This window comes from Pseudorca crassidens, chromosome 20 (assembly GCF_039906515.1).
Source record: "Pseudorca crassidens isolate mPseCra1 chromosome 20, mPseCra1.hap1, whole genome shotgun sequence".
Classification (NCBI taxonomy): domain Eukaryota; kingdom Metazoa; phylum Chordata; class Mammalia; order Artiodactyla; family Delphinidae; genus Pseudorca; species Pseudorca crassidens.
This window is the reverse complement of record NC_090315.1, coordinates 47,811,084-47,832,717: the sequence shown is the minus strand read 5'-3', so window position 1 is coordinate 47,832,717 and position 21,634 is coordinate 47,811,084. Positions and strand designations below refer to the sequence as shown.

General features: G+C 42.0%; 1 protein-coding gene across 1 annotated transcript in view; it reads right to left on the bottom strand.

Annotated features, from left to right (window-relative positions):
* PMFBP1 (polyamine modulated factor 1 binding protein 1) overlaps positions 1-18,280 on the bottom strand; it is a 44,925-nt gene extending 26,645 nt beyond the window's left edge. Inside the window, exons 1-3 of the mRNA XM_067718409.1 lie at positions 18,257-18,280; positions 14,612-14,683; positions 7,943-8,134 (exon numbers count right to left, since the gene is read on the bottom strand). Coding sequence (XP_067574510.1) covers positions 7,943-8,134; positions 14,612-14,683; positions 18,257-18,280 — 288 coding nt within the window. The remainder of the gene's footprint in view (positions 1-7,942; positions 8,135-14,611; positions 14,684-18,256) is intronic.
* Positions 18,281-21,634: the final 3,354 nt, after the last annotated feature.

The following is a 21,634-nucleotide window of genomic DNA, read 5'->3' as shown; positions in this document are numbered from 1 at the left end:
ACATTTAGTTCCTCCTCAAGGGCTATAGATAATATTCTGAGCCATATCCCTTGAGCTGTCTTGTAGATACTGAAACCCCCAGGTGAAAAAAGTTAATTACATGATGACCAGACTGTAGCCATGACATAAGCTGCCACAATTCTGAGAAATGGGCTCAAAGAAATGGGAACAAACCCACCCTGCAACTGAAGATTAACTGTACTTAAAACAATCAAGATGACGCTGATCAGACCCACCGATGACAAATTTCAAGATGACTGTCAGGGCTGACTGTGCTGTTTCTGCATGCAGCCCCCTCCCTCCACATATACACCCCCGAAACTCCGCTTTAAAAGCTCTTGCCCACTGATTGTCAGTGGGGGGAGTCAGCCTTTGGATGTGAGTCTGCCCTCCTCCCCAGTTGCCAGCCTCTGAAATAAAGCAAAGTTTCCTTTTACCAACCTTGCGTCTCGAGTACTGGCTTTAGAGTAGCGAGCAGTCGGATCCTACTTTCAGTAACATGGTGACATGTGGAAGAGAGGGGGGTGAAGAGGGTGGCCTGTAGGCCCTCCTTAGCGCCCTTCTCTGCTTATTGTCTTCCTACTTAACACTTTCCTGGCATGTCCTTAATGTGGCATTTCATATTCTGCCTTGCATTGTAATGATCTCTGTGCATGTTATCTTTTAATTAGATTATAAATTCCCAAAGGGCAGGGGTTATGTCTCCTCCTATAGGGCCTAGATTATAGATTCATACACAGCTAGGAATTGAAGGAAAGAAAGAAACAAAATAGAGAATAAGCAATCTCATTGGCTCCCAAGAATTTGAGCTTGTAGCCTTGGCCTCATTAACAGAGTAATTTCAAAGTTTTTTAAAATAAACTTTTTTAATTGTTTTATTGAAGTATTCTCTATATATCATAAAATTCAACTACTGTAAGTGTACAATTCAATGATTTGTAGCAAGTTTATAGAGTTGGGCAGCCATGATTGCAATCCAGTTTTGGAATGTTTCCATCGCCTTGAAAATTCCCTCATGCCCATTTGTCACTCCCATTGCTACCCCAGCTCCAGGCAACCACTAATCTGTTTTCTGCCTCTATGAATTTGCCCTTTCCAGACATTTCATATAAGTGGAATTGCATAATATGTCATATTTTGTGTCTGGCTTCTTTCACTTAGCATAATGTTTTCGAGGTTCATCCAGGCTGTAGCAAGAATCAGGATTCTGTTCTGAATACTGATTTTTACTGCTGAATAGTATGAATATACCATATTTTGTTTATCTGTTCACCAGTTAATAGATAGCTGGATTGCTTCGGTTTCTATTATGAGTAATGCTGCTATGAACATTAACATGGTAGCTATTGTGTGAATATATTTTCATTTAGTTAATTTGTTTAGCAAATATTAAGGGAATACCAGCTATGTGCCAAGCACTCGACTAGGCAATGGGGATACAGAAGTATATAAAACAGAATCTCTGCCTTCAAGAATTTTGCATCTACTGGGGGGAATGTGTGGAGGAAGAGAGAGACAGAGAGAGGGAATGAGAGAGAGAGAGAGAGAGAGAGAGAGAGGTAGCAAATTACAGAAGTAAGTTATGTAGTTTATTAAGAGGAAAAAGTGCTGTGGAGGAGAGTAAAGCAGGGGAGGGAGATGAGGAATGCCAGGATGGAGGAAGTTGTAATTTTGAATTAATTTTGTTTTCATGGAAGATCGCTTTGAGAAGGTGACATCTGAGTCCAGACTTGGAGGAGGCAGGGAAGGAGCCTGGTGGGAATCTACAACAGGAACACTCCAGTGAGAGGTAACAGCAGGCGCTAAGGCCTGGAGGTGGGAGGTGCCTGGCGGTGTTTGAGAAGCCACTTTGTTCTGGCTGGAGCAGAGACAGTAAGCGGGAGAACGGTACCAGATGAGGTGAGAAAGGAAAGGGAGGTGAGGTCCCCTAGGACCATGTAGGCCTTTCTGAAAATTTTAACTTTTCCTTTTAGAGAGGTGAAAGGCCAGTGGAGTGTACTGAGCAGAGAAGTGATGTGATCTCCTGTAGATGTCACAAAGGACACACTGGCTGTTAGACTGAAAATGAACTGTAGGGAGCCAAAGATAGAAGCAGGGAGACCAGCGTGGAGGCTACTGCAAGAATCCAGGTGAGAAGTGACAGCGGCATGGACCAAGGGAGGAGTTGGGAGAGATGGCTGGATTTTAGATGTATATTTGAAAGTAGACTCCACAGGATTTGCTTCTGCGTTAGATGTGGGATGGTGGGAGATAATGGTCATACAAGGCAGGATAACTCCATGGTTTTGCTCTGAGTAACTGGAGAGATGGAGTGTTAAAGAGATTAATTCAGTAAGAGCTGGGACCCAAAAGAGAGAAAATCTTCTGTAGTGAGAGTGGGTGGAGACAGCACAGATAAGATCAGAGAGGCTGATCAGCCCAGTTCAGAGCCAGAAAGACAACAGCTGACTGTGTCAGTTCAATCTGAAAGAGAAAACAGAAAATGCACCACAATGGTCACCAGGCAAAAAAAATCCCAGGCAAAGACAAGCTGAACCCTTGGCCTGAGAGAATTCTTTCCTAGGCCAAACAAAGCTGAATTTTGTATTTACTCTGTGTAGCTACAATTGCCAACGTTTATAATAAATGTTTTTAGTTAAGTGCTTTCATTCTTTTCAAGATAAGAATTGTGCTATTCTTACAACTCATCTGTGAATGAGGTTCAGAGAGAAGGGACTTGGAAGCGGGGTGTGTGTGTGTGTGTGTGTGTGTGTGTGTCTGTGTGTGTGCTCAGGTGTGCATGCACAGAAACATATATGGGGGAGGTTCTCAAGAGCCCAAGTCCTCTGTCTATACAGGTAAACTGTGGGGTGGGGAGCTAATTGGAAAAAGACATGGTCGCGAATAAGTACTTAATGTGGGTAGAACTAAAGCAAAGGAGTGAACATCTGGTGTATGGTTACTGCAGAAGGGCTTATTTTAGTAAAGCTAATACCCAATAAAATCCTTACCAAATTTTGCTCCAATCCTGTTTCTCTTGGCTTTGTTGACAGTGACTTGATCTCTGAAAATTAAGAAACAGGATTCCTGGTCCTTCTAGTGCTTGTGTGCAAGTATTGATTGGACCTGCCTCTCCACTGCTGGATGTGTATGACCCAGTTGAAAACTGACTAGTCTCCTCATTATATTCTTTCTCTGCTTCCCCTTATTTCATTACCCAAAAGAATAAGAGAAATGCTCTTCTTTTAAAGAAGCCAAACTCTTTCCTTAGGGCTTCCCCTCCAAGTACATCATCTATACTTTGGTGTGTTCATAATTGTTCTTTGACTTTAAAGCCTCCTGTGGGTAAACAATGTCCTTTCCTAGTATAAAGCTTAGTAACCTGGCAGTGATACTGGGGAACTGCTAATCATCTCTTCCTCAGAGGACATGTTAAAACTTCTGGGTTTAATTTTGGTTTGAGGTAATATAAGAGACCAACCAGATGATGAGAGTTCGCTAAAATCTTTCAGTACAGGGCAAAGGTAGTACCTGATCTAATTTGCCTGCTTATAAAGATCCAAGAACTGCTCATACCTGCAGAGAAACTAGAGTTTTCTTGGATGAGGATTAAACATTTGCACACTGTAGATACCTATGGGCTTAGGAATCAAATTTCAAAGACTTGGAGAAATGCCTAGACTTATCTGAGACCTATTAAATTTCTACTTATTTATCCTTAAGTATTCAAAAGATTATTTTCTTAATTCTATATGAATAGAAAATGACACACTATGGATTAAGCCTGAATTTCACTTACATTTGTACCAAAAAGCAGTGTCACAAAGGCATCAATGCATTTTCTACTGCTTCTTTGTCTTCTTTTTTAAAAAAGTTTTCTTTAGAGTGAAGACATAGATATTTTACTAGATTCTGCTTTGACCTTTAAACTGAGATCTGGAGAAAATGAGCAAGTTGGAAATAATCTCATGGAAGTAAGATTAGTTCCTAAAATGGCCATCCAGGGTTGGACGTGATTCCGGAGGCCATCTGGTCTACCAGTGTTTCTCAGATAGATTTCTGTCCAGGCCTCAGTTGTCTTAAAAGATAGAGACTTGGCCACCTGTAGGAACTGTTGCCATATTTAGACTACTTTTCAGCCCTACTTATGGTCAAAGAGATTATAGCTACTGCTCCCTCCTTGCCTGTGTGGCCACTTGATCACAGAAGAAAATTAATTGGCCTGGCACGATTCGTCTTTTGAAAACTCATGTTGGTTTCCACCCAATACTTTGTGCTTTTCAAGTTGATGCTAATTGATTGATGTTAAGTTCTATATTTTCCCTGATATTGAAGTTAAGCTGACAGGTCTATAATTACCGGGATTGTCCTTTTTCCCTTTTTAAAAAGACGAGCACTGCATTTACCCTTTTTCAGTCTACAGGGACTTTCTTTATCCCCTTGAGTTCTCAAAAATAATCGCTAGCAGCTATGTAATAACACCGGCCAATTCCTTAAGTACTCTTTATTTATTTATTTATTTTGGCTGCGTTGGGTCTTATTTTTTTTTAACATCTTTATTGGAGTATAATTGCTTTACAATGGTGTGTTAGTTTCTGCTGTATAACAAAGTGAATCAGTTATACATATACATATGTTCCCATATCTCTTCCCTCTTGCGTCTCCCTCCCTCCCACCCTCCCTATCCCACCCCTCTAGGTGGTCACAAAGTACTGAGCCGATCTCCCTGTGCTGTGCGGCTGCTTCTCTTCGAAGTATGTCATCAGGCCCTGCTGCTTTACCTAAAGCCGTCTTTTCAAAATACTTTTAAACCATTTTATTCTCTCTCCTAGTTTGCGCTGACTCTTCTGTTCAGGTTAGCATTGCTCTGAAAACTGAATCCCTGATAATTTTTATTTTTCTTCATTTAAGAGGAAAAGCCCCATCTTTTCCCAGTCATTGTCAGAACTTCTTTCCCTATTTTTGAGGTAGGAAGTGAGATATTTCCCATGTAAGCCTGGTTTAGCCTTATATCACTAGATAGGTTCACCTATTACTTTTTATATCTTCTACAAATTGCATTTCTTGTACTTTCTTATATTGGTAGAGTGTAGAACTGTGTGTTTCAGTGACATCCATTTCTTCTGGACACATCTTCATGGTTTAGACATTTTTCTTATCAGTGATCTCTATTTACCAGAGATTCACTTAAAAAAAAAAAACCCTCTTTATTTTGGAATAATTTTAGATTTACAGAAAAATTCCAAAAGTAGTACAGAATGTTCCCATATACTCTTCACTCACCTTCCCCTAATGTTAACATTTTACATAACCATGGTACATTTGTCCAACTAGGAAGTTAACATTGGTAAATTGCTATTACCTATACTACATAGTTTATTTGGATTTTATCAGTTCTTCTACTATTTTTTTTTCTGTTCCAGGAGCCAATCCTAGATCCCACATTGCATTTAGCAATTTCTCTTAAAGTTTTTTTTATTCCCAATCATTCAAAATGATATCTTTGTGTGATAATTTCCATCGAGTGTATTAAATCTTTATATATTCAATGAATTACTTTTATCTGCAGAAATCAAATTTCTTACAGTTTTCTGTTAAAAATAATTCCTCAGTCCACTGCAAAGATGAGTTTGGCAATCCAAACTCTACTGAATATCAGGGTATTCTCTCCATGCCACCACCGGGGCCAAAGGAGCCTGGGAAACTGCTCTTTTTCTGGTTTCATCATCGTTTTACTATGATATCTCTGTTGTCCTTTTCTCCTTTCACTTTAATGGAGGCACTTTTGATACATGAGCAGGGTTGGGACTAGAGTGAGGCAAGTGATGTGCAAATTGAAAGGAGGTATTCAGTCTCAGGGCTGCGCAAGTACAGGGTTGGCACTTCGTGTACCCTAGGCACCTCACTTGGTTTTCCCTAGGCACAGCTCTCTCTGTTCGTGGGATCCGGAGCACAACGTATTCTTGATTTACAAGGTCACCTACCCTCTGCCTGCCACTCCTTTAGTTACACATAACATCTGATATAATATTTTGATTTTTTCACACAACTGTGTCCTGAACTATGACCTCCTGCTTATTTCTCCAGCTCCTTGTCAGATATTAGTCAAAATTTCAGAAAGTCTTGGGTTCCTCCTTTGTTCCCATATTATATTTCCTTGTGGAAGGCAGATCTTGCATGATTTTCTGAGTAGATGAGTGTTAAATCTACATCTAATTGTGTATTTGTATTCGTAGTCTGCAATTTAAATTCTGCACTAAGTGCTGGGGAAAAAAGAGCATGTTTTAAAGCTTGCTTCAAGCTGTTCGACCTTCTTCTGGGCAATTAGAATAAAAATGTGACAATACCTTTCTCCCTCCAAGTTGCCAGGTACATTTATTTGCCACATGGCTTTCCCTGACTGGGGGAATAAATAAACTTGCAACAGCAATGGTGAAAATATCTTAAAATGTTGGAAGACAATAAATTATGGTAATATTCTTCCTGGGATCCATTTAGGAAAACCAATGGATTTTTCTATATTTGTGACTTCCTACAGAAAGGACAGTAGTGCTCAGTAAGACAAGGTAGAATTATTTTGTTGTTAGCATTTTTAGGGCATTGCAGAGGAACAATTTGTAGTTCTTATAGGGAGGTGGTAAGTCCCGGGAGAACTCTAACAGACACAATTAAGAGAGACCAGGTCCTTGACTGCAAATGTTGAAGATGATGGTGATGGTTTACACAGCACCTAAGATGCTAACTTGGAGGTCTAACAACAGGTCTGTGCAACAAGTACCTGCCTTATGTTTGCCAAGGACTCAAGTCCCTAAGCAGAAATGAAGACTGCAAGTTAGGAGTTCTTGGCAACCCAAAGTGTTTACAGAGCTATGGGAAAATATCTCCCAGCTGGCTCCCCAGCTTGTGTGGAAAAATTTAGAGGCTGGCTTAAAGAGTTTAGAGCTAGAGTTTCCAAGGGAGAAAACCTCAGGGTGAAATGAAGTTGCCTCAGCTGATGAACTGCCTAGGCTATGGATAAGTATTAGTTCAAAATCACAGTCTCAAGAAAGATGATCATGCCAGGAGGTCCTCCTGTTCAGGACAGGTGTTACTGACTATCTTGGCTCGGGCACCTCTGGAAGCAAGTCCTATGGCAAGGAACCAGACGTCAAGTAGCAGCTTATGTGGAAGGTGATTTTAGGAAACTCAGGTAGGGGGAGCGGGGAAATGAACAAGGCAGGGAAGGAAACTGTGAAAGGGTGTGTTACCAACCTAGTTAGCACTGTTGGGCAACTGATGCTGGGCCCCACTGAGGAACTCTGGGACAGAGCAAAGAGCATGCCTGGAGTTATCTCCAGTGAGATAGGGCAAGGGAGATAGGTTATTTAATCAACCATCTACCCATCAGTCATTGGTTGAGGGCTGCTTCTAGGGGTATTAACTCTTCTGTACTTCACCTTGTCCTATGATTGGGTTCTTGCTTCCAGAAGAAAAGCTTGTAGGCAGAGAGCTGCAGGTGTGGCAATAAAGAGCTCCTGCTGCACCGATAGGAAGTGACACCTTGGAGCAAGTGGGATGGTTGTTATTTTCATGGGTGATTTAGAAGTTTGTCTAAAATCCATTAAGAGATGCTACTCTCTTTATATAACTATGATCTGGTCTTTTCAGGGCAATAGGCCTCAGATGCTGCAAAGCCAGGTGTGAAAGGCCAGATAAGGAAAAGACAGAGGCTCAGATGTAGATGACCTTGGAGATAGCTAGATGGAAAAATTCTGAGGGCAGGGATGGCATTTGTGTGTGTGTGTGTGTGTGTGTGTGTGTGTGTGTGTGTGTTAGGGTGTGTGTGTTTAATTCTTTCTCATTGCTTGCTCAATAAATGCTCTTGAATGACCAGTGGAAGAACTTTCTATTATTGGTCCTGCCCAAGGGGGCAGAGGTGGAAGCGGAGGGGGCAGAGGTGGGAAACGGATGTTGAAGCCCTTACGTGGCCGCTGTCCATCATCTCCTCCTCCACACAGAGCTGAGTCTCCTGCAGGGTCTTCCCCTGTCTCTTGCAGACATCGTGTAGATTCTTGATGTCAGCTTGCAGGCTCAAGAGCTTGCTGTTCAGGCTGCTCACTTCTCTGTCTCTCTCCCCCGCCTCAGCAGTCAGAAAAACAAAAGCATCAATTATGAACTATCAAGAAAATGCTTCCTTTCATTCACTGGTTGACAGAGACTTTAAATTTGCTGGAAATTTGTCCATCAACCCTTAGCTGTCATTACTCATCCAGAGTAATGTTTACACAGTATCCATTTGTGAGGTGTCCGGGTGCTCTGCATTATTCAGACAATTACTTATTTACATTAATTAATCTTCACCCACTACTGTGGGTGCATCATAGACGCTTCCCCTGCTTTTCAAGAGAAAGTCAGTGCCTAGAATAATTTCAGGTACCTAGTGGACTGTCTATAAATATTAATGGCTCTGTCACTGATGAGATGAACATAGTGAGATGTCAAATGGACTTGTCAAGACTACTGTGAATCAGTGATGGAGTTGATGTGGCTTCTGAAAAGTCTCTTAACTTTCCCTTCTACCCACTAAACCGAAGACCTCCCTCACCTATAAACCTAGTGCTTTTCTTTGGAGACGTACACCAATGGGAATAAAAGTAAAATCCCTGGGCTGATTGCACAAGATCCCTGTCTTTGATTATGAGAGAAAAAGATTTGTTAATTACTGCTAGGTCAGATGGAAATTAGTGATCAAGATCAAAATAGAGAATGGGGAGCATAGCGGCTTGGGTGGGCTTGGGGGTGTACAGCTGTGGGAAGAGGGTGGGTGCCCTGTCATAGAGGACGCCGCCTTCCACTCCCAGTGTTGTGGGTGACAACGGTGTAAAAAGAAATTAGCAAGAAGCCCTCTGTGAACCTGTCCAGTGCTTGAGTCCTATCACCGTGCAAACCTTTTGTAACGCTCTTGAGGGCAAGCACTACCACCTCCAAGTTTTAGATATTGGAACTGTGGCTGGTGCTTTTATAGTAGGTGCTTGCTTATGTTAAATTACCCAGAGCAGCCTCTTTGGTGAGGATTCATGGCATCTATTCAAGAAACACTCCCAAGAGAAATCAGCAAGGAGGTGGGGGAAGCAGGACAGGGAAGAGAAAGAAACCGAGCAAGGGCACAATTTCAGACAAAGTTTTGCGGGAGTGGCTTCAGCCTAATTCCACAGGAAACTCCGGAGTGTAAGTTACACCTCAGAGTCTGTCCTGCTTAGATGCAATGAAAGCTGGGCTGTCAGCCTCAGCATCAGCCAGTCAATGGCTAAGGGCTGCCTCATGGGACGTAAGCTCCCAAGGACTTCCAGCTTTCTGCTCTTATGAGCAAAGTGAACCCAAAAGCCCAAGGGCAATTCTTCTAAGAGAGTTGCAGGTGCAAAAGCACACAGAAGCCATGAGTGCACAGAAATGGCAAAGTGATCCAAGTGACAGTGTCCAAAGTCCCACAGGTGGTTAGCAGCAGAATGAGGAGAGCTCTGCTCTCCTGACCCTGCAGCCAGTGCTCTGCCACCATGTCCCACTGACTGCACTGGCTTCTTAAATATATGAGCTATATAACGCACACTCCTGGGGGAGCCGGAGACCTGATATGGACATCATAAATCAAGCCTACTGGACAGGTCAGTTTAAGAGACCTCTGCACAAGGCCGGGGAGGTGGGGTGGACAGAGAATAACCACGAGAATCCTACACGGCAATGTCAGAGTATTCGGAATTCAGAAGGTTTCCCAGAAGTGCCGCTGTCTCAGCTGATTTATGCCTTCATTTCCATTTAGTACCTGGATTTTTTTAAAACCACTTTACAGTTTAATTAGGTTAACGGTGTGGCTCTGTCATTAAAAGCATTTCATTATCTCAAAACTCTCCCTCTTCCTCTCTTTCTCCTGTCCCTTGTTCCCCACTTTCTGAAAAATAACAGTGCATGTCAACTGCCCCAAGCATGTAATTACCATTAAGACAATTACCAGGGACTCTCTTAAGAGAATATGTGTAGAGCAGCTAAAAAATGGTGTACCGACACTGTTCTCTAAATAGAAAACAAAATCCTTGACCTGACAAGGAGCAGCAGTTTGATTCTAGTGCTTTAAATCCCTTTTCTCATAACCGCCATACTGGGAATAGAGTATGGAGGCTCACGGGAGTGGGGTCCTTGGGATCCCCTCCCCCCTTGCCACAGGACTGTCTTTCGCATCTATGAGCAGATAAGGTGACAATACAATGCCTACTCTATGGAAGTGTCAAATGCCCTATACTCTTGCCTTGATGCTGAATATATGCATCCTAAGGTGAGGGCCATGTCACCAGATTGTTGCATATGTTGCACACTGAGGACTTATTAACAAAGTACCAGTGATATACAACTTGAGCCTCTCTATGTTAAAAGCTCAATGCCCTCTCTCTCAGGCCAATTAAAAGAAAGCCCACTCCTTCTAGTTTTAGATGTCCCCTGAGCAGTAGGCCTGCTAGCCCAATATTGTTGCACCACTAGGGTTTCAGAATTGGATCTTTAATGTAGATGATCTCATCTAATTTGGACATTAGCATTGACTCAGAGTCTCTGAGGCAATTTCTTTGAGGTTTGGAATAAATAATCCTTTCTTTGAGGATGCCCTAAACCAGTTGAATAACAAATGTATTTTGCTGGATGTCAAATGAAATTTGCTTTTGAAATCAGAACCTAACCATTCACTCCTGAAGGCCAAATTACACAAGGGTTTTTATTCATCAGAACAGAATGAAAACCCTGGGAGAGTAATAAGGTGATTTCCATGAACCATGTATTACTTTTACTGTAGGTAGTTGTAAGAAGAGGCTGTGCTCACCTCAGAACTCCATAAAGGCAAGTGTTTCTGAGGTTCCAGTAAACTTAATTTCTTGCTAATATTGTGCACAGAGGTCACTGTACACTATTTCTAATCTTATGTACTTTATGAACGCTAAATTCCAGGCAGATGCCTTTTGAGTATCAATATGCAGTAGGAATTGATTTAATCTGACATTTCATCATTCAAAGCTCTGTAACCAGTACTGGGGCATGAGAAGAACTGAGAGTCTAATGCTGACCCTCAGGCACCATCTGATCCTGTCCTAGATCTGAAGTCTTCAACAACGGCCGAAATCACAAGCCTCCACTGCTAGGTGAGTTTCACTTACATAAGCTGTGCACTTAGATACAGGCATTACCTCGACAATGTTGTGGGTGTGCTTCCAGACCACTGAGATAAAGCAAATATCATAGTAAATCAAGTCACACAAATTTTCTGGTTTCCCAGTGCATATAGAAGTTATGTTTTCACTATACTGTAGTCTATTAAGTTTGCAAAAGCATTATAGCTAAAAAATTACATACCTTAATTTAAAAATACTTTATTGCTAAAAAATGGTAACCATCATCTGAACCTTTAGTGAGTCGCAATCTTTTTGCAAAAGTAACATCAAAGATCACTGATTAACAACATTGTAAAGCAACTATACTCCAATAAAAATTTTAAAAAGGTCACTGATCAAAGATCACCATAACAAATATAATAATGAAAAAGTTTGAAATAGTGCAAGAATTACTAAAATGTGACACAGAGACACAAAGTGAGCAAATGCTATTGAAAATGGCGTCGATACATATATACACTACCAAAAGTAAAATAGATAGCTAGTGGGAAGCAGCCGCATAGCACAGGGAGATCAGCTTGGTGCTCTGTGACCACCTAGAGGGGTGGGATAGGGAGGATGGGAGGCAGGGAGACGCAAGAGGGAAGAGATATGGGAACATATGTATATGTGTAACTGATTCGCTTTGTTATACAGCAGAAACTAACACACCATTGTAAAGCAATTATATTCCAATAAAGATGTTAAAAAAGAAAATGGTGTCGATAGACTTGCTCGACATAGGGTTGCCACAAACCTTCAATTTGTAAAAAGTGTAATATTTGTGGAGTGCAATAAAGTGAAGCTCAATACAACGATGTGTGCCTGTACCCAGTTTTGCTTGTATGGGGTTGGAACCTGGTCACTCGATTTGAAGGCACGTGACATCTGCAGCAGCTACCAACCACAGGCAAAATGGTGAGTGCTGAGGCTACAGTTGCTACTAGACGCATGATAGTGATTGGAAAATAGGTTATTTACTGAAGCAAATTTTCTGTACTGATTAAAGGATCTTTTTTCAAAGAGCATGCCTTCTTGAACATGTATTTCAAAAGCCAGGAAGAAATTTTGCTCTAGGCTTCAAAATACTGACAGATAGTCTCATGCTGCTTCTTGTGGGGAGCTGATGTTAAACTGAAGCTTGTGATTCAGTAGCACTCTCAGGCCCTAGAAGCATTACCAAGATTCAAGATGGCAGCATTTCCCAGGATTTGGCACTTGAACAAGAAAGCTTGGTGGCACTTTCGAGAGTAATACTGGAGTCCACCAACAATACCATAAAATTCATCATCTTTGGGAAATTACCTTTGTGAGGATAAGGACAAGTCTTCAATAAACAATGGAAAACCACCTTTAGCCACGACTACCATTCAAAACATATCAGTTTCTAGTGAGACTTATGTTTTAAAAAGCAGGAAATCTGGGCTTCCCTCGTGGTGCAGTGGTTAAGAATCTGCCTGCCACTTCTAGGGGACACGGGTTCTATCCGTGGTCCAGGAAGATCCCACATGCCGTGGAGCAGCTGAGCCCGAGCACCCCAACTACTGAGCCTGTGCTCTGGAGCCCACGAGCCACAACTACTGAAGCCTGTGTGCCTACAGCCCGTGCTCCGCAACAAGAGAAGCCACGACAGTGAGAAGCCCGTGCACTGAAATGAAGAGTAGCCCCCTCTCGCCGCAACTAGAGAAAGCCCATGCACAGAAACGAAGACCCAACGCAGCCCAAAATAAATAAATAAATTTAAAAAAAGAAAAAGCAGGAAATCTTTTGTTCTACCAACAATTTTAGTTTTTAAATTTATTTATTTTTAACATCTTTATTGGAGTATAATTGCTTTACAATGGTGTGTTAGTTTCTGCTGTATAACAAAGTGAATCAGTTACACATATACATATGTTCCCATATCTCTTCCCTCTTGTGTCTCCCTCCCTCCCACCCTCCCTATCCCACCCCTCTAGGTGGTCACAAAGCACCAAGCTGATCTCCCTGTGCTATGTGGCTGCTTCCCACTAGCTATCTATTTTACATTAAAAGCAGGAAATCTTAAAAATTAACATTGCTACAGGAAGTTTTACAGTTTACTTGTTTAATAAGAGTTTAAAGTTATCTACAGTAAATTCAAACATTCTTATTGATATTACTAACTTGATTCCTGAGCTTGCTTTTCCATCTATAAAAACATTACAGGGCTTCCCTGGTGGCGCAGTGGTTGAGAGTCCACCTGCCAATGCAGGGGACGTGGGTTCGTGCCCTGGTCCGGGAAGATCCCACATGCCGCAGAGAGGCTGGGCCCGTGAGCCATGGCCGCTGAGCCTGCGCGTCCGGAGCCTGTGCTCCGCAACGGGAGAGGCCGCAACAGTGAGAGGCCCACATACCACAAAAGAAAAAAAAAAAAATTACAGTTTTTGTTTACTTGTGATGGGAATTAATGGGCACTTACATGAGGTTTTGCCTGTGAGCAAAAATTTTGGAGCCAATTATGTTCATATAGTGAAGACTGAGTATATTTCATTGTGTTCTAAATTCTTTAAAAATTGGCACACTGTACAAAGTATATGGCTTAGGATACACATGGCATATGGCAGGTGGTCCACCACCTTTGGAAGATGGGCCAATTCTTGTTGGTACTTGGGCAACTGCCACATACTTTTCTCCATCATATCATATCCTTGGAGAAATTATTTCACTAGAAAGTAACCTCCACAAGAACAGGGATCTTTGTCGATTTTGTCCACTGATTTATCCCCAGGCCCTAGAACGATGCCTGGCACAGCGAAGGTGCCCCAGAGATATCAGCTGAATGAAGAAATGCCCTTCTAGAAAATCCATACCAGATCCTCATTCCCTGCAGAACTTTCAGTGAATCCTCAATGGCTCCCACTAGTAATCCAGCAGGAAAGGAGCTGAAACACCTCTTTTAGAAGCTGCTGACCTCTTGGTAGGAGGTCTGTTAAAAAGCATATGTCATGTGGGACAACCCTATACTAACCAAAACATCCCCTTTAAGTCCTTTCTGGAACAAGTCAGGGAATACATAAACACAGTTTGACCAAAATAATAGAGTCATCAGAGCACTCCGTTTCCATATCATTCCAGATAAAGAGAAAATGTCGGCAACAACATTTAATAAGTGCTTAAGCCCCAAGCACCGGTGTTTTACATGCAGTATCTTACTTAATCCTCACAGCAAGCCTTTGAAATAGGTGCTTATTATTCATATTTTCTAAGTAAGGCAAAGGAAGCTCAGAGAGGGTAAGTAACATGCCCAATATCACACCGCTATTAGATATGGACCCAGACTCACCTAGCTCAAGTCTGGGCTTTTAAATGTCATGCTTTGCTGTCCACCTCTGTCTGTGACATTTTGGGATGTTGTTACTGGAATTTTGAATCATGAAACTGGAAAAGATGTCCCTTGTAGCAAAGTTTCAACTGTACGTACATAGAGGAGTGAGGATGCTTACCTCATCTTTCATTTGCTGGGTACCTCTCAATTCTCCTTTAAGCTTTAGCATTTCCTGAGCTTTGGTATAAACCTAAAAAAGTCCAAGAATTTAAGATGGAAAAAGCATAAATGAGTCTGGCCCTTTAAAGATTTTCCCACCTGGATGTGTGCTCTGAGCAGGGAGTTTGGAAAAATTTCCGAACTGTTAGCAATACCTACTTGCCTACCCATCTGTTGTGTTTTCAAAAGTGTGTTAAAGCCTTTGCTAGGAAGACAGGACCGTGGTTTTACATCTTTTCCAAAAAATCACCACTTGGTAGGCTAAATAGTTTCTGAACACATCTTTCTTGGAAAGTAAAAGGGCTGAAACGATTTTACTTTCTAGATTTCTAAGTATTCAATGGCTCAAATATAGTTAACTACTAATTATGAATCAAATGGGATGTGCACGCCAACTTCATTCTCATGATAACCCTGGTAGGTAGATACTATTACTGTCCCCATTTTACAGAGGAGGAAACTGAAGCCCAGAGAGGCTAAGAGACTTACCCAAGGCCAGGGAGGCTCTCTTACTACTCCATGGGGAGCTTCCCTTCCCTAATTTCTAACTATTAATTTGGAAATATATGATAATGTGATTTTTTGCAGCATCAAGTTACTGTAATGTTGGTGCTTGTAAAGTTAGGAAACTTGTAAAGTGCTGAGAATTATCTAAATAAAAAGCCTCAAAGAAAACCAAAGATTTGTGCACATGTATGTGTGTAAGTATAGGACGACGCATTTGAAGTCATAATGCACTGCACTTATTAAAACAATCTAATTCATTATGTTTTAAACTCTAAGACCAGAGGAAATTTCCACCAAGCACTTACCTGCAGAATAGCTCCAAGAATGAGAAGCTATCAAAATACTCATTCTTTGTAGTGAACCACATCCCTAATGTAAGCCAAGAGGAAGCAAGAATGCTGGTGAGAATTTGGAATGTTTTATGGGGTTGTATTCTGAGCTGCTGCATTGTTTACCCTCTTATGTCTTCATGCAGAGAGATGCATCATGGGAATGGTGATGTAGCTTGGGCTTACCCAGTAGGGAGAGGCTAGGTGATGTTGCAGTAACAAACAATCCACAAATCTCAGGGACTTAAAACCATGAAGGTTTATTTTTCATTTGTGCTGCACGTCGTTTATGAGTCAGCTGGGGCTCTGCTCTTTATTGTCCTCAGCTAGTAGAACCTCTGTCATCTAGCATGTTGCCTGTTGCCATCCCAGCAGAAAGGGAACTAGGTGAATCACAAACAGGTTCTTAAAGTAGAAGTGACACACTTCACTTCTGCTCACATTTCATTGGCCAAAACAAGTCATATGGCTACGCCTACATTCTTCCTTTACCCCCAAGAGGAAATATTGGTGAATGTTACAAATCATTTCCATGCAAGGTGTCTTAGCTGGTTGGGCTGCTGCAACAAAATATCACAGACTGCATATCTTATAAACAACAGAAAAAATTTAGTCTCACAGTTCTGGAGGTTGAGAAGTTCACGATTAAGGTGCCAGCAGATTAGGTGTTTGGTGAGGACCCACTTCAGAGATGGCTGTTTCTTTTTTTGCTGTAAATTCACATGGTGAAAGGGATAAGGGAGAACTCTGGGGTCTCTTTTATAAGGGCATTAATCTCATTAATGACTGCTTCATCCACGTGACCTAAGCACCTCCCAAAGACCCGACCTTCTAACACTATCACCTTGGCGGTTAGGATTTCAACACATGAATTTTGAGGGGACGCAAACATTTACTCTACAGTGTTACGCAAATGAGAAGATTAAAAATAGCATGGCCTAAAAGAACACTGAATAGGTCTCTAGGCCAGTAAACTGTTAATCCTGACCCAGCACCTAGGTCAAGGAGTAGCCTTTGGAAAGGCACTCACCTCTCCAAGCCTTTGTTTCTCCCTCTGTAAACTGAGGAGCTGTACTAAATGACTGTTTTCTTTCTTAGCTCTAAAGTTTACTGGTTCAGGTTCTACCTTGATGGACATTCTTCTTTAATAGGAATCGTGAACTTAACCCAAGCATCACACAAAAGTTGGAATGGAGTAAACATATCCTTGAGAATAATATTCCTCTAGAGGTAGACTTACTGGATAGTCAGGAAATGATTCTTAAATCAAATGAAATTTTGTCTCAAAGACAGAAAAATGATTGTCTAACTTGTGCTGGTTTCATCTACTATGGAGTTACACAGCTATCGTTGCAAGGGCCAAGAGCATTTGGGAGGAAAAGTGGCAGGCACAGGCCCTCATATTTGCATGAAAATATACTTACTAAGTAAAATAAGTCAGAGGAAAAATAGAGAGCTGAACTGTGTTCCATGAAGGAGACATGGGAATCCTGTGAGTCATTAACAGCAGCAGTAGGCAATTTGGAAGTGTTTATGATGAAAAAAAGGGAAGGGTTATATGATAAATTTTCGAAGCATTTGACAGTAATGTTTGCCAGATGGATAAGGAAGAGTGCTTTGAGGGAGCCTCAAATGCTTCATAAAATGAACACGGGAACCTTCACAATGCCCTCTGAGGAGTGTGGCTGGACAAATATTTTGTAGAGGAGAGAACTCATCACAGAGGGAGGGGCCCCCTACCTGATCAATGGATACTGATCTCCGGGCCCAGGACTTCAATGTTTTCTCTCTTCTTAAACTGATTCTACATCTTCTGTGCTGCCATCTCCTGCATCACTGTTGAGACCTTCACATCCTCGTGCCTCATCTCCTCCACCAGCATCTCCAATTCTGTTGCAACTGCCCAGGGAACTACTCTTTTTGTATTCGAAAGTTCTGCCATCTGCCTTTCTAGCAGGGTTTTCCTTGGTGACAGTTGTGAACAGGAAAAAAAAAAAAAAACTGTAGTGGAAACAAAAACTTGGTCAGGGTGATGTCATGTGTCATATCACAAAACATAGTGATGTTTTGTGCCCCTGAAGTTGGCCTCAGCCCCCACGTAGAGCACTTTACAGATTCCCGAGAAACACCTAACACTGCATCTCACATGGGTGACTAGTGTAGCAGGTATGAACTCAGGTGTGCAAAGAAAAGGTAACTATTTCTCTATTACTCAACCTCTTTGTTAAACCCCATTTCCCCCAAATGGCAGAAAACAGAATCTTAGTTATTTCTGAGAAAACTCCATCATTTTTAGGTTAAAAATGAAGCAGTTCATGATTCCTTCCACCTATTTAGGTCTCTCCAGAGTGTGCCTCATTTGTGAGGTCCTAGGATGCAACCTGGCATCAGGAGTGGCTCCTGGTCCATGGTCATGGGCATCTCTCCCAGCTGAAGTGTGCTGAGATGTCTGTGTCCTGGTCATCAGGCTGCATAGATTACATCTTTGTCTTACTGTAGGCTTTGGGTCTTCTGGCCCTTTTTCATCCCCTGAGGAAGCTCCTAATGCAGAAGGACAGAGAGACACACACACACACACATGTGAGATTGGTCTCAGGCCCTCTCCTCTTGGACCTGCTCTACCATCATTGTACCTACCATCATTTCCACCATTCTCTAGAAAGGTGTTGAGAGGAAGGGGATAGGATCTTAAGATTCTGTTTACTTCTCTGTCCCCCATTCCTGGTATTTGTCAAAAGCCCTTTCTGCCCCTGGATTGCTAAACCTACCTGGGGTCCTATTGTTTTCCCCATTTGTGCCCATTTCATTGATTTCACCAGGGTCAAATTCTCTTATTTATGTTCAAATTCTCTTCTTCCTCTTTTTTTTCCTTTCTTTCTTTTATTTTTATTTTTGGCTGCGTTGGGTCTTCGTTGCTGCACGTGGGCTTTCTCTAGTTGCGGCGAGTGGGGGCTACTCTTTGTTGTGGTGCAGGCTTCTCACTGCGGTGGCTTCTCTTGCTGCGGAGCATGGGCTCTAGGCGTGCGGGCTTCAGTAGCTGTGGCACGCAGGCTCAGGAGTTGTGGTTCGCGGGCTGCAGAGCGCAGGCTCAGTAGTTGTGAAGCACGGGCTTAGTTGCTCTGTGGCATGTGAGACCTTCCCCGACCAGGGATTGAACCCATGCCCCCCGTATTGGCAGGCGGATTCTTAACCACCGTGCCACCAGGGAAGTCCCTCCCTCCCCTTTCTTAACTCAGAGAGACTTTGTTTATTTGTGGGGGAAGAAGGAAAAAAGTACAAGTGAACAGTTCAGTGAAACACAGGTTGAACAGGGGCAGGATGGGAAACACATGTTAGTACTTCATACACCATCTACCTTCATTAGGTTACACAAACGCCATCATCACAGATTACTGATGCTAGCTCTCTCTCCAAGGAACTGGTAACTGCTTGGGTATATGGAGGGACTACTGGCCTTAAAGCCACACCATCTGTTCCTTTTCCTTCATGACCTAGACGGAAGAATATCAAGGACCTATTTTTCTCATCTAAAACATGTTTCTATGTTTTCATAGAAAGAGATGCTATTTAGTTTAAAGTTAAAGCTATCCTTGGGGATTAATCAAAATAACAGGTTTACTTACACTTAGCCATGAGTCTTTCTTTACTTTTGCTAGGTTTTAGATTTTTCTCCAATGTTCCATCTCCTACCAATGAGAAAAGGGTGATGAGTCCTAGGGGTCTTAATTATTGAAATGATGAAAGGATGTTCAATGTTTCTTCCATTTAAAAATATGTGAACACCATGAATTGACAGGATGCTCCTTGTACAATAAATTACTTCTGCCAAGAATGCATGGACAGAGCCATACTGTGTGAAGGCCTGGCATGAACAGTCTACTTCTTTGGATCCAAATCCAGTTCAAAAAGAAAGAAGTCCCTGGTCATGTAGCGCATATCTGATGGGGGAGGTGGTAGAAGGGGATGGTTTTGCCAGGGTTACTAACTGGGTCATAGTTCAACCCCAGGACTGAGGCTTTTCTGGAGAGGAAGCAGGGCCCGTTGGGTCTTCCTAAAGGAGACTTTGGAATGGCAGAAGAAATAAGTGTCTAGAAGGAACACGAGAAGGGGTCCCAGGATTTATCAGACTCACTGCTGCAGGTGAAAATCTCTCCCCATGGCTACCTCTTTTGGTACTTTTCACAGAGGCTGTCAGTTGCCTGTTCCAATATCCATACTTTTAATCGTTCATGTAACAGAACCATAATTTTATTGGGGTGTCTATGTACTTATCCAAAAGACTACCTATCCCAGCCTCTCTGGTAGCCAGGTATGGCTATATGTCTAAGTTTTGGCCAGTAAGATGTAAGAGGAAATATTGTGGGAACTTCCTGGAAATGCTAAAGAGTAATGTGCCGTTCTTTGTTCTTTCCTCCTTCCCAATTGTTTGGAATGCTGATTTAGTGGCTGGTGCTCCAGCAACCATTTGGAACACGATGTAATGCTCATAGAGGTAGAACCTAGGTCTCTGATGGTATGGAACCACCATGCCAGCCCTGGAGAGAGAGAGCAATTTCTTACATATTTGTTTGTTTGTTTATTTATTTACTTCCACACCACGTGGCATGAGGGATTCCCCCACCAGGGATCAAACCTGTGCCCCCTGCAGTGGAATTGTGGAGTTCTAACCACTGGATGGCCAGGGAATTCCCCAGAGAGAGCAATTTCTATCATAAGTGACTTCTATCTTAAGTCACTGTTTTGGATTTTCTCTGTTTTATGCAGCTAGATCTAATGCAAAGGGATAAAGTACCCTTAATTATAGTCCTCTCCAAGAGACCTCTTTACAATTCACTCTTCATTTCTAGGACCTCCACTAGCTGCTTCTACTATAGGTTCTGGAATCCCTGTTTCATTGTGGACCAACTCTTTGATCCTACAAACATTTTTCTCAAATGTTCCTTTCTCTGCCTCGATTTGACTTCGTTTTCTCTTGATACATCAGCTCATTGCATTCACTCCTTCTCTTTCTCCACTTGAGGTATGGAGTAGCGAGATTCAGCGTAGGGAAGGGAGCAACATACTTAGCCCTCCTACTGCCACCATCATTATTCCCATGCCATTTAGTAAAATTTCCTCTTTTGAAGTACACACTCCATTTCATCTTGGTTGCCATTAGGATCAACCGACATACTGAGAACTCTCCCACCTGATTTCTCAGTATCTTTCTTTTTTTAAAAATGAGGTATCTGTCTCTCTGTCCAAAAAGCATACACTTTCAAGACCCAACTCAATAGCCATTTCTGTCATCTTCCTTCCAACCACATGTGCTAATTAACACTTGTGTGGCAGCTACTATATGTAAGGTACTGTTCTAAACATAAAAGAACAATAATCCTCACAGCAGCCTCGCCAGGTAGGTAACCCCTCAGACTCCTATGGCACTTTATCTATTCACCTTTTAAAACAACACAATCTGCCTTTATTATGGTTTTTTGTGATTTGCTTTGTCTCTACAAAGGTAGCAATGGTTGACTCTGGTGAAAAAACAGGAACATACAGACCTTTCTGAAATAATACTAGATTTCCAGAGAAGTTGCAAACATAGTACAGAGAGCTCCTATATACCCTTTCCTCAACTTCCCCAGTGTTAGCATCTTACACCCTATCAGTATGTCTTACTACCAATGATATTGACCTTGGTCACTTGGTCATGCTGGTGTCTACTATTTTCCCCGTTATAATTAATAAAAAATTTCATAGAATCTGCTTCTTGAGTTACCCTCTGCTGCCTTCTTCCTGATACTATGCAATAAGACTGTTATCCTGAGAAAGGATTTTCCAAATTCCTTTACCTTCTCTCCCCATGTTAGCCCCCTCCACCTTCTTGCACTTTTCAAAGGGTTCAGTGGAAAAGCAAAGGCTTTTTGGAGATGCTACGATCAATAGGCATTTGCCTGGGTGCCTGCTCTCCAGCAGGAGAGGGGTTAAATTCTTTGGGATAACTTCAGCACTGAACTGCCAAGTCTCTTAGGTTCAGCTCAGCAATCAAACTGCATAACCTAATAGAGCCCCTGGTGCTTCGGGAAACACAAGACACTGATTTATATTTTAATATCAGTAATTTCCACAAAAGCAACATTTCTGAGTGTCATTTTACAATTTCT